The 12,289-nt window shown below is 60.2% G+C and overlaps 1 protein-coding gene and 1 long non-coding RNA gene across 2 annotated transcripts; one reads left to right on the forward strand and one right to left on the reverse strand.

Annotated features, from left to right (window-relative positions):
* Positions 1 to 402: 402 nt before the first annotated feature.
* On the reverse strand, positions 403 to 4,441 carry BARX1 (BARX homeobox 1). Its single transcript, XM_075514005.1, has 4 exons — positions 3,893 to 4,441; positions 1,657 to 1,945; positions 1,414 to 1,498; positions 403 to 991 (listed from the first exon to the last, which is right to left on the reverse strand). The coding sequence occupies exons 1-4, from the start codon at positions 4,095 to 4,097 to the stop codon at positions 827 to 829; spliced, it is 744 nt and encodes a 247-aa protein (XP_075370120.1). The 5' UTR covers positions 4,098 to 4,441; the 3' UTR covers positions 403 to 826.
* A 3,055-nt stretch (positions 4,442 to 7,496) lies between these two features.
* On the forward strand, positions 7,497 to 11,542 carry LOC142415511 (uncharacterized). Its single transcript, XR_012777439.1, has 3 exons — positions 7,497 to 8,176; positions 10,129 to 10,287; positions 11,308 to 11,542. It is a non-coding gene; the product is annotated as an uncharacterized LOC142415511 (long non-coding RNA).
* The last annotated feature ends 747 nt before the right edge of the window (positions 11,543 to 12,289 follow it).

The following is a 12,289-nucleotide window of genomic DNA, read 5'->3' on the forward strand; positions in this document are numbered from 1 at the left end:
CGGCGGTGCCGCGGCCCGGCCCGATGTGCTCAGGCCGCTCCCCGCCGTGTGCCACCAGGCATCCTGCCACACGCTGCCCCAACCGCCTTTTGAAAAAGCATCGTTTAGGACGCGCAGTGCGGAATCCGGTTAACTTAGCCGACAGCAGTTAACGTCTCTTTAAAACGCGAAAGCATCCACCCTGCCCGAGCGAAGGCGGCGGGTCTGGCCTCTCCCGGCCACGGGCGGGCCGAGCCGCCAGGGAAGGCGGCGGGAGAATGCGCCCCGCTAACGGCCGGGACAGCAGCCCGCCTTGCTCTGTCTCGGTAGGTCTGCCTGCGAACTTGGGTTTGAATCTCTAACCTGCCTCCGTGCGAAAAAACCATTTTTTTTTTCATTCAAAAGCATTACATTACTCACAGCAATAGTTCATAAAATACTTTATTGAAATAAAGTAAATATCTTCGCATTAATAAAACTGATCATAAAATGCAGTTCTCGAATAACTAGGGGCACCACAGGGTTTTAGACAGCGAGTAGATGTGAAAGATGGGATCCAGTGTCCTCCTGGCCCCGCCGGGCCGTCGCGCAACGGGCGCCCGTGGCGCAGCGCTCCGCGGGCGCGGAGAGGAGCGGCAGGGCGGGGGGGGGAGGGGGACGCGACCGACCGAAACGCCCATTTCACCGGAGACCGAGGGCGACCGTAGCCGCTGGCCGTGCTGTCCCCCGTCCCCTTCCCCCGGGCCGCCGCGGGCGAGGCGGGAGGTGCGGGGCCGGCGGCGGGCTCGGCGGGCAGCGCCCGGAGGCGGCGGCCGGGGCCGGCGGCGGTGGGGCCGGGCGGTCACCCTCACTCCTCCTGGCTGACCTCGGCCGGCGAGCCCAGGCTCTCGGGCGGCTTCTCGGCGTCCCGGGCTCGCTCCTGCTCCGAGAGCTGCTCGCTGCTGGGGATGGAGTTCTTCTTGGGGCGGCCCTTGGGCTTGGTGGGGGACTCCAGGCCGCCCCCCTGCAACACCTGCGGGGCGGGGAGGGGGCAGAGGAGGGGGGCACCCCGGTAAAACCGTGCTGCCGTCGGCCCGGGGCGGGAGGACCCTCCCTCTCCCCCGGATCTCGGCACCGCGCCCGGGCCGCAGCCAGGGAGCAGCCGCGGCCGCCGGTGCGGCTCCTCCCGACCTGCGCCGATCGCCCTCCGCGCCCGCGGGGCCGAGCTGCAAAGCCGGGCGGGCTCGGACCGGGGGTCCGGCGGGGGCCCAGGCGATGCTGGCCTTAAAGGCCGGGGGCATATATTATTATTATTATTATTATTATTATTATTATTATTATTATTATTATTATTGGACAGGGCCGGCATGCAGAAGGACGAGCCCGCGGGGCAGCGCTCGGTAGCCCGGTGGGGCGCGGACCCGGCGCGCAGAAGGGTCGGACTCCGGCACTTACTATTTTCTTCCATTTCATGCGCCTGTTCTGGTACCAGGTTTTCACCTGGAGCTGGCTGAGCCCCAGCGATTCGGCCAGGTCTATTCTGCGGGCGAGAGAGAGAGGCGGTGAGCCCCGGCAGCTTTCGTCTCGGCTGGCAGCTTTCCTCCTTTTGCAGGAAAAATGCGTCCTCGGCCCGGCCCGGCCCGGCCCGGCCCGCCCCGGCCCGGCCCGCCCCGGCCCGGAGGGTCTGGCATCGCCTACCTGTCGGGCGTGGAGAGGTATTTCTGCTTCTCGAAGCGCTTCTCCAGCCCCATGAGCTGCAGCTCCGTGAAGACGGTGCGGCTGCGACGCCCCTTCTTGGCCTTGCTGCCCGGCTCCGGGGGGCCCGGCTCCAGCTTGCCGCGGAGGTGCAGCTCCAGCGGGAGATGGGGCGAAGCGGTGCCGCCCTGCAGCCCCGAGCCGGCGGCCAGCAGCGCCGAGCCCAGCCCCGAGCAGCCCAAAGGAGCCAGCGGGAACTTGAACACGGCGGCCGGCTCCGCCTTCAGCACCGCTGCGGGAGAGAGGGGCCGTCAGCGCCGGGCAGCCCCCGGCCCGGCCCCCGGGGATCCCCGGGGCTGCAGGGTGCCTCGGTTTCCCGGGGATCAGACCCTGCAAGGAACCCCGGGCCCTTCTCCCCCTTTCTCGGCAACGACGCGGCGAGGCGGAGAGAAGCCCCCCCGGGGTGCGCGCACCCCCGGAGCGGGGGTCGGGGCCGGCCCTGCCCGCGTCCCCCCGGCCCCGCCGCCTCCGCGGCACAGGGTCGCATTCTCCCCTTCGACCGGCAGTTGCTAATTACGGAATGAGTCGGGGGGGTTGCAAGTGGAAATAGTTTAAATCAATCGAAAAGCGTTCCCCTCCAGTGCCACCCAAGAGCAGCCGGGCCCGCTGCAGCCGGCTGAGCCCCGGCGGGCGGCGGGGGGCCGGGCACGGTCCCGACTTTCTCTCCCGAGCAGTTTACAGGACATTGTCCACCGGGGAACAATTTATATCCTTCTCCGTGAACCGCAGCCCCACCATTTTCCTGCGAAGACGCGCCCGGGGGTAGGAGAGGGAGAGCCTCCGAAGGCAGCCAGCCCATCCCCGAGGGTGCTGCTGCAGACACGCTCGGGCCGCCCTCGGCCCAAGCCGCGGCCGCGCAGCCAGCCCGCTCCCCGGCGGTCGGGGCCGCTGCCTGGCCCGGCCCGGCTCGGTTCTACCCGCCCGGGCCGGCCCCGCCGCCGCTTCCCGCCGCCGCCGCGGCCCGGGCCCGCGAAGCCAGCGCTGGTCCCGAGCCCGGCAGCGTGCGGGGCGCCCGGTGCTCTGCGCCCGCCCTGCGGACCCGGAGGGGCTGCGGCCCGGCCTGCCCCGCCGGCACAGGCCGGAGCGCGGCCGGTGGCGTGAAACGGCCCTTTGGAGGAGCCTCTGCGCGTCCCCCTTCTCGGCCGGGGCTGAAGTCGTCTTGCCGAAGCCAATACACGTCTCGCTCCCGCACAGGGCCTGATCCTGCTGAAGCCGGCGGGAGCTGTGCCGTCAGGGCTATCAAGAGCCTTTTACCTGCTCCACTATTTCAAATAGTTCCGCCCATCTTGAAAATAATACTCATTTCCAGATATTCCAATCTATGTTGCTCCCTCGCTATGGGGTTTGGCGCTTTCCTCTTTATCTTTCAAAAGGGAAACAAGAAATTGGGATCCTCCGATTCTGTTCGTTTCTACGGATAAAGAGCGACGTCCCCGCAGCCTAAGACGGCTTGGGAAATGCAATCGCACATTAAATGCTGGCGTTTAAAATAAATTGAATACTGGCGTTTAAAAAAAAACCCAACCCGTGTCGTTAATACACTGCCTTTGTCCTAGGTACTACATCAGACTGGAGAGAGCACGCTGGCTCCCGCTTTAAATAAGTATATATAAAAAAATATATATAAAAATAATATATACATAAAATAACGTATGTATAAAATAATATATATGTAATATACGTGCCGGCTTTCCAAGCTAGACGCGTGTCCGCAGAGCGCCGTGCCGTCTCCTGCAGCCACACTGCGTGGGCTCCAGCAATGCACACCTCATCCGAAAACACGAAAAAACCGACCAGCAGCAACGCTCTCCCCGTCGCACTCAATGGCCGTTTTGTGCGAGCGGCGTCGGAGCCGTGAAGCCGCTTGCTTCATTTTAGGCCCGAAATACTCGCCAAGGCTGCAGGCTGGGAGCCTCCCGCGGCACGGCGAGGGGACGGGCACGGCCGGCAAAGCCCGGCAGCCAGCTTTTAGGCAAAATTCACGAGGCCCGTGCGTTCCCAGGACCCCGGGGGACCGTCCCCTCCGAGGGGACCGGCCCCGCAGCGCGCTCGCCTTCCTCGGCGGGAAATGCCGCCCCGCCGCGCCGCCCCGCTCCCGCAGCCCGCTCCCCCCCAGCCGCGGGAGCCCTCGGGGCTCGGGGCGGGCGCGGGGGCTCCCCCCGCCACCCCCGGGACGTACCGAGGTGGTTGTGGTAGGGCCGGGCGGAGAGCAGCGCCTGCACCCCGAACTTGAGCAGCTCCCCGGCCGGCGCGGCCCCCTTGGCCTCCGGCGGGTCGGTGAGGATCTCCTCGATCATGAAGCTGCGGTAGCGGTGCGAGCGGTGGTCGGGGAAGGCTTCGGCCGGGAAGTAGTGCGCGGCCCCCAGCTCCAGCGGGTGCTGCATCCTCGCCGCCGCCCGCGGGGGGAGCCCCGGCCGCCGGGGCCGCCGGGCCGCCCTAGCGCAGCCCCCCGGCCGGCGCTGCTGGCAGCCGGGCAGCGGGGCGCCCCGCGGGGGCTCTGCCCATCGCCCCGCCGCCCCTACCCTGCCCCTGCCCCTGCCCCTGCCCCTCCGGGCCGGGCCCGGCGCGGCCCCCCCAGCGCGAGTGGCCCGGGACCGCCCTGAGCCGCGCGGCGGGCCGGAGCCGTTACCGCCGCATGCACACGGGGCGCGGCACCGGGGAGCGTCTCTCCGCCCCGGGACGGCGGGCAGCGGCCTATTATACCGCCGGCCCCGGCGGGGCTGTCAGCGCTGCGGGGGAGGGCGCGGGAGGGGCTGCGGAGGAAGGAAGGGGCCGGGGCGGGCGAGTACCTGGAAGCGCGAGGTTACAGCAGAGCATTTGATCCCCTGCCATATAAAGCAAATTAGCCTTTCTGCCCGCTGCGGGAGAGCAGACACCCAAACAAGCGCCGGCCCCTTCGGAGCGCAGCCCCAGCCTCGTCCCCGTCCCCATCCGCGTCCCCATTCCCAGCCCCGTCCCCAGCCCCATTCCCATTCCCAGTCCCAGCTCCAGCCCCAGCCCCGTCGCCGTCCCCAGTCCCAGCCCCAGCCCCAGGGCTGTCAGGGGAGCCGCAGCTCCGGGGAGCGCCCGGCCGGAGGGGGACACACACGGAGCCACCCCCGGGGACCGCCCCGCCACCTGCCCGGGCCGCCCGCCCCCAGGGCCGCCTCCCCTCGGGGGGACCTGCCCCGCGGCCCCGGCCCCGGCCCCGCACGTCCCCCCTTGGCGGGGAAGGGCCGCCACCCGCGGCTCGGAGCCCTCGGGGCAGCCCCGGTGCGGTGGCCGGGGGGAGCCAGCGCCCGCAGGAGCCGGCGCGGCCCGAGGGGAGGCGGAGGCCGCGCTGCCGGTCTGGGCAAGGGGCTGCCCGTCGAGGGGGCCCGGCCCGATGCCCTCAGCTCCGGGCTCCCTCCGGGCCTCTGCCAAATGGCTGTAAACAACTGAAAGGAGCTGGTCGGGGAACGAAACAAAACACAGCACGAAGCGGACCGTTTCCCTTGACTTTTACAGCCTTTTCGCGAATATTTTGCTCGGTACAACGGGATTCGTTTAATTCCCCTTTAGCCCGTGTCACGCAAGACAGCAGAGAATTAAGGAGCCATTCCTACTCGTTACTGACGTACTGCGTGCAAGATTTATGTGCGAGAGCCCCGGCGCTCATAGTCCCCAGCAGAAAATGTGGGCACCAACGGATTAGAGGGGGGATGGTTTCGGCAGCCCGGCCGGCGGGGTCCCCGCGGCAGGGAGAGCTGCCGACGGCCGTGGGATGCTTTGTGGCTGGGCTCGGTGCCCTGCCCACGGCGGGAGCGGCACTGGACACGCGGGACCGCGCGTTGGTGATTTCCACGGGAGGTATCCCCCGGACTCAGCCCAGCCGCTGCCTCTGCGACGGGGCTGGCCCACGCGGAGGGCCGGGCGTGGGCCTCATCCCCGGGGGAAGGGGAGCGCAGCCTCTGTCTTTACGGTTTTCGACGAAAAAAAGGGATTTCGGCACGTTTCCTCGGGGCTGCCGAGGGGTCTGCGGGGGATGCGCGGGGCCGTGCGGAGCCGCCGGCGGGAGCTTGCGCGGCCCCGCTCCGCCGAGCCGCGAGCAGCGAGGCGGGACGGGACCGCCACGGGGGTCACCCGCAGATGCTGTCCCCGAGCGCAGCCCACGGGGGGTCCTGTCCCAGCCGCGGCGCCGGCAGCGCTCCGCGGCCGTGGGGGGCCGGCCGGCTCCCCCCGCTCCCCCGGCCCCGGGCTCCCCCGCGCTGTCCCGGCCCCAGCGCTCCTCGCCGGGCTCCGCGCCGCGGTCCCCGACCGGCGACACGCGTGGGGGCACCCGCAGCCGGCGCTGCCCGCAAAGCCAGCGAGCAACCTCGCGGGCGGCCTTTGCAGGCGGAGGGGGTCCTGGCTGTTGGGACCCTCGGAGCATCGGGACACCCGGGCCGGTATTTTTAATTAAATCGTGACGGAAGGGATACGTGGAGGCGTTTAAGGAACTGTCGCGGACACGAGGCCGAGCTGCCCGCGCTTGTCAGCGTTATTTAAGTCCTACTGTCCTGGCGTTTCACCGCACTACCCAACCATTGCATTCGACAAAAACGAGGTGTTTCTTGAATTTGTGCTCTGTGCTTCCACTGCCTTCCCACATAACCTGTTCCATATGTTTACTGCCACTGGTACGGAGCAGTTCCGCACGGATTTTTCTCTTTTCTCCACGTTTCTTCCGTTTCAGATTCTGCCCCTTGCTCTGTGAAAGAGTAACGAGCTGAAAAACGCCTTGCTAGCTCTCCCGGTCCTCCCGCCGTCCTGACCTCGGTGAGAGGGCTGGCACCGATTCAGACACCACCCTTAGTGGTCGCACCGCCAGCGAGTCAGGGGAACGCGACAAAGCAATGGCCGTGTTGGGGTGCCAGCGGTCCCCGCCCGGTCTCTGGGGCCACGGGCGGGTGGCAGCGGCAGGGACCGGCAGCGCTGAGCCCACCGAGATGCTGCGCGGCCCCGGGGCCGGGCCGGGCGCCTCCACCCCCGCCCCGCGCCCCCGTCCCTCCTGGAAATCTCCGGGGCAGCAGCGTCCCTACGGACACCTGCCCGGCGCTCCGGGGAGCCCTAGGCGAGGTTAAGGGGGCCCCAAAAATCCGAACAAAACCCCTCCCAGTTTCCTGGCGTGGCTTTTTGTCCGCCCATCTTTTGCCCATCTCCTCTATTTAGATCACAAGGTATTTTCATGCCGAGGTACTGATTTCTAACGGCCGGGGCAAAAGAGGCCTTTGGAGCTATTGTAATAAATAACAAGAAGAATTATTATGAGTAAAGTGAGAAGAATTTGGGCCACATTCAAGGGAGCAAACAAATCCACATCGGATTGTTTAAACAACCTCACCTCGAGACTAGCACGCTCATAAACAAACAGTACGCATAAAATAAATCTCCATCTCCCCCCCCCCCCAAAGCACAGACCTTGGCTTTTTTTTTTCTTTAAAATAAAACAAACCGCATGAATAATTGTAAAAATTAGATTAAAAACTATCCCCATCTCTGAGCAGGTTAGGTTCCTGATAGCACAGACCCGGTATCATGTCCCAGCATACGGAATTACCTTTGATAATTTAAGGTTTTATATACCTTGCGAAACATCTGCCCCGAGACCGCTTATGTGAGCAGCCGCAGCCGGGCAGGCACGGCCGGCCTGGGGGTCACACATCAGGAACCCATCCTGGGAGCAGGCCTACAGCCCCCGAGTTCATTAAAAAACCAAAAATTAACGTGTATGGAAGAGGCTCCTATGGTAAGGTTTTGATGCCGCACTGTAGGAAAGAAAGGGTGCACTGCACCACCCGGCTGCACTCACAGGCAGCAATTCAAAATCGTTGCAGAGCAAATCCCATAGCTCAAAGAACATCAGTCGATGCTTTTTAAATTGTGCCTGAAATTGTCTATTTTCATGCGCTCTCACAGAGCACCTAAATCCGCACTCTTATTTTGCGCCGATCCCTCCGGTGGATACAGCCCTGAGCAACTCGCACGACTGCTCTTCCTAAATGGCACCATTTCAGGGCGGGAGCTCTGCAAAACGCGTGGGGCGCTGGGGAGGAACGGGGTGAAGGAGCTGCAGGCCCCCCATTTTATACACTTCTTTCCCCAGCTACTAGAAGGGAATCACCTTTGCAAAAACGCTCCTCATCTAATGAGTGGGGTTTTTTGCTTGCACCGGGGACAGACTTTATGTCGAAACACAGACTATTTCCAGAGTCACCTATTTTGAAATAATTTTATACAAATGGACGTAACTAGTTTCAGAAACTGTCACCGCACCTCTCCCGTCCAGAGGCTCTTCTAGTCTTGATTTTACACAACAGTGGCGCGCATTTTTAAAGGCTTCTTTTGCTTAGTTTTACACTTCAGATATCTCGAGAGAGGTCTCTATTTTGGTCGGGCAACTCAGAAAAGGATGGCAGTTCAACTAGTACAGATGTGGCTGTGAGGAAGGAAACGAGTTCACCCGGTGAGTTACAATTCTTCACGGGGGCAGGAGGGCTTTTGCTTCGCCGATTAATCACCGTTTTGACGGGAAGAAGAGTTTTGCCCAACTTTGCCCATCGCCGGCCTCTCGGTTAAGTTCTCGTAGTATTCTCCTACCTCGAACAACTGCAAGGCGAGAAATAACGACGTTAAACCTCCTTCCCTCCCGGATCCCGCAGGGAACATCCCAGCCGGGAAGACATTTTTCCATAAGAAGGGCAGCAAACGAGCCCCACGCTTGCCAGCCTCGCCGGTGCGGCCGCAGCCCCGAGCGGCCGGGGGCTGCCGCGGTCCCCGCTCCCGCCGCGGCCGGCACCTCCGCGGGGCTCCCGCCGGCGCAGGGCACGGCCGAGAGCGCTCGGATGGAAGTCTCGGCTCAGCCCAGCAGCAGGAGGGGCCGCGCCGGGCGAGCCCGGCCGCCTGCCCGGCCCGCAGCCCGCTCTGCCGTGCGGGGCGGCGGGGGCCGGCGGTGCCGTCCCGCAGCGCTGCTGCCGCAAGCCGCGCCCGCCCTGCCCCGACGGTCCGGGGAGTTCGTGCGCGGCTCTTCGCATCAGAGCTCTCGCCGCATTTCAACCCCCCCCGCCTCTCTGGTTTTCCAACGTCGCCTTTGGAAAACATCGAACGGGGTGCCCCCGTCCCCACCCCCGAAGCCCAGTCCCGCCGCCGGCAGCGGCAGCCGGGGGACCCGGAGCCCGCTCCCCGCAGCCCGCTCCCCGCAGCCCGCCCCGGGCCGTACCCTGGGGGCACCCGGGCCGCGGGGCTCTGCCCGCCGGCGGCCTCCCCGTCCCCAGGAAAGCGGGGGGGACCCTCACGCCGGTGCGGGAACGTCACCCCCGCAGCCCCTACCCTTCCCACGGCTGCAGGGTGTCCGAGGAGCGGAATTAGTCACAGCAATCTCCGACTCGCTCGCTTCTCATGGCACTTAATATGCAGGAAATCCACAAAGTGGTACGGAGAGAGTGGAAAACGTGACATCACGGGCTGATTGGGACGGAGCATTAGGGCTGAGGGAATAGCTCAGTCCTGAGTAATACGTTATGCTTAATGGCTGAGTAAAGCTTCATCAGCGTTTGAACACGTATCCCTCTCAAAATGATTTTCTGCAAACACCTGGCCTCATCAGACAGTTTGACTATGTAATTACCTTTGAAAGGCACGTTTAGAGGATGCAATTAAGTTTGAGCGAGGGCTGCAGGCAACTGCGCCGCAGCCCCTTTATTTCCCTGCCATAGGAGATACACCACCCATCCTTCCTGCTACGCACACTCCAACAGCTCTCACAAACTAGGGGTCCCCCGTTTCTTCCAGAGCTTTACAAGCACAAGGAAACCATCCCTGAGACTGTTATTGTCTGAATACATTTAATCTATATCCAGCAGACTAGCCCGCAAAATCAGAAGCTCCCCACACACGCACGCTCCCTCCCCGCCACAACTGCCGGGGCCACACACACCCCAGGGGTGCGCTCCTCCTCCGGCACGTGCAACCAGGCACCCATCCTTTCGACCGTAACACCTTCTCCCTGCCACCCTTTTATGTTGCAGAACACCGAAAGAGCACAAACAGTGAGTAAGACACACTGTGAAAGCCTCTCTCTCTCTCTTTTTTCTTACATATAGGATTTTAAAATTGTATTTATTTATTAGTTTTAATTTTTCCTTAGGTCACAGCCAAGGGATGCAACGCTTGGAAATACAAACCAGTAACTAGCCACAAATGTGATTAGATTTCAGGGCGGACAGTATTTCTTGTGACAGCCTCTCCTCTGTGAACTGATTCCTAGTTCGGAAGAGATCTGTCGGTTCGGAGGCTCCTTCACCAGCACTGCCAAAAGCGCAGTGGCTGCAGCCCCTAAAAACCGTGTCCCAGCTAATAGATGAGTGCAATTATACTTTCCCGTGTTGACAGCATATATACCCATCTTTCTCCACCCAGAGCTGCTATCAAAAGCGGTGCGATGGTGCGCACAGGCCTTGGACTCCAGTCAGCGGTCAGCATAAATCCCCCAGTCCAGGGTTTCACATCCAAACTGCTCTTGCACAGCACGGCTACCACCGGAGTTATGGCTGCGGAGCTGCGCATGTGAAACTGCAGGTACGAAATGTGTGTTGCAAGCGACAGTTAGGAGATAGATAAAAGGGTAAGTTAAACGTAGGTGCTTTAGTTCAGTAAATAATCACACTCAATCTGAAACAGCACCTATGGCTGTACTATCCATTTCTAGATGCTAAATGAGTTTCAGGCAGAAAACAATGGATTGTCCTTATCACTCTTGTATCAGCTGAAATTCAGGCAACCCCTGCATCTGTTGCAAAATTAAGGATGCCCTTAATGATATCGCATTAGCCCCTGTGCCGTAAACACTTCAGTGTGTGCTTAGGTTAGTCACTGTGTACACAGTTGACTGACTGGAATAGGACTGTTTATAGTTCATAAAATTAAGTTAATGACTACATCTGTGCAGAGCTGGGGCCTTCAGTTCTTAAAAGTGAAGTGAAGAAACGGAATAAAATCCCTACATTCTTCAGTTTTACGGTTAGCCTCCAGTCAGTTTTGGTTCCTAGTTGTCGAGTACTACGTCAGATCTGGATGGTTTGGCTTTATGGATCAGCAGGGAGATGTTTCAGTCATTTAACACAATAATGGCTAATTGAAACATTTTATTTAAAAAATAACAAGATGTTTGATACATATTCAAATCATATTAAAGCTGACTTCCCAGTTTCTCACAAGCACCACTACAGCTAGTTAAAACCCCCTAAGTTAGAGAGCCAATTACATAAAATAGCTTTTGTTGAATGCCAAACAATATAATACAATTAAATGATGACGGGTTTCTTTCGTTCTGTTAGTTTATTTCTTAAACAGGCTTTTGATTTGTATGTGCATCTTGTTTTAAAATACGGGTACAAAAACATTAAAGTGCCCCTGCGATAGGGATTAGGAACAGAATCTCTTCCCATTGCTACAGAAATTAATGGCCCTGGCACAGGAGAAGGTCTGCAGCCTGGGCTCACCAAAAAGAAAATCACACCAATCAAAAATACTTAAGAAAAATGTTTGAAAAATGAACAAACTGGTGTCTGAAATCTCCTAAATGGCTTCTATTTTTAGAAGTTTCCCTTTGCAATGCAGACTGCTGCAGATAGTCCACCTGACAGGCCAACTGATGTGGTGCGGCTGAAACCTGCCATCATGGAAACAGCAGCCTCTGTGGACTGAGGCAAATCAGGCAAGCGTTAATAACAGAAGGCAATTAAAGATACATGGGTTCCCACACCTGAGCATGATTTACCACCGCAGGCTAGAATATTTTTTTTTTAATAAAATTGTGCCATGTGGATTAGGATTTCTGATGCTGTTTACATTCCTAAGAGTCTTTGTCTGTTTTAATCTCCATAGCTTGGCTGCGATTCAATGGATCCTTAAAAATGTAACTTGTTGTAGGAATCTTGCTCATAAATCAGTAGCCAAAGTTAAAATATTTAGCAGAGGTACCTGTGCTCGGGCCACATGCGGGAGGGATGCAGGCGACCGGGCAGGGGCTCGCTCTACTCATCCTCATCTGAGCGGGGAGCCCTGGCCCATGATGAAACCCGTGTGTCTCATGCCGATGTGCTAAATTTAACCGAACTGAAAACAAGGTTTGGTTCAGAACCAGCTGACACTGGTGGCAGCTCTGTCCCCGGTTCAATGGGAGCGGGATCTGGGTTTAAGGGAACCTGGTTTTCATGAGAGATGGCAGGAAGCCAGTGGCACCAGTTCGCAGGTGTATGCATGTGGGCTCACGGAGTATTTTTCATGCTGTTTCCTATTGCAGGGCGCTCCCTAACTTCCCAGAGTACAAGTGTCCTGGCCAAAATCACCCCCTGATGCTGTAAGCCAACCCGCGTGAAGATCCTGCGCATCCTCTGTGCGACTCCTCACGCCTGTGCTCCTCACACCAGGGCTTTGCTTAGCGCATCCTACTCTGAAACCAACCCAGGTCACAGAGGATTGCAAGTAAAATCAAGCCCAATTTTCCCTCTGTTAACTTCAGAGGGGGACTCGGGCAGGTGGGGATTACGTGCTCGTTCCCCCAGCTCTGCCCACTCCA

Source organism: Mycteria americana, chromosome 11 (genome assembly GCF_035582795.1).
Source record: "Mycteria americana isolate JAX WOST 10 ecotype Jacksonville Zoo and Gardens chromosome 11, USCA_MyAme_1.0, whole genome shotgun sequence".
Lineage (NCBI taxonomy): Eukaryota > Metazoa > Chordata > Aves > Ciconiiformes > Ciconiidae > Mycteria > Mycteria americana.

Bases quoted from the DNA above. Each gene is read 5' to 3' on its own strand.
- BARX1 (XM_075514005.1), bottom strand. From the start codon at position 4,097: ATGCAGCACCCGCTGGAGCTGGGGGCCGCGCACTACTTCCCGGCCGAA. The intron at 1,499-1,656 runs GTAGGCGATGCC...TCTCGCCCGCAG, and splicing joins TACCTCTCCACGCCCGACAG to AATAGACCTGGCCGAATCGC. The intron at 992-1,413 runs GTAAGTGCCGGA...CCCGCCCCGCAG, and splicing joins GCATGAAATGGAAGAAAATA to GTGTTGCAGGGGGGCGGCCT.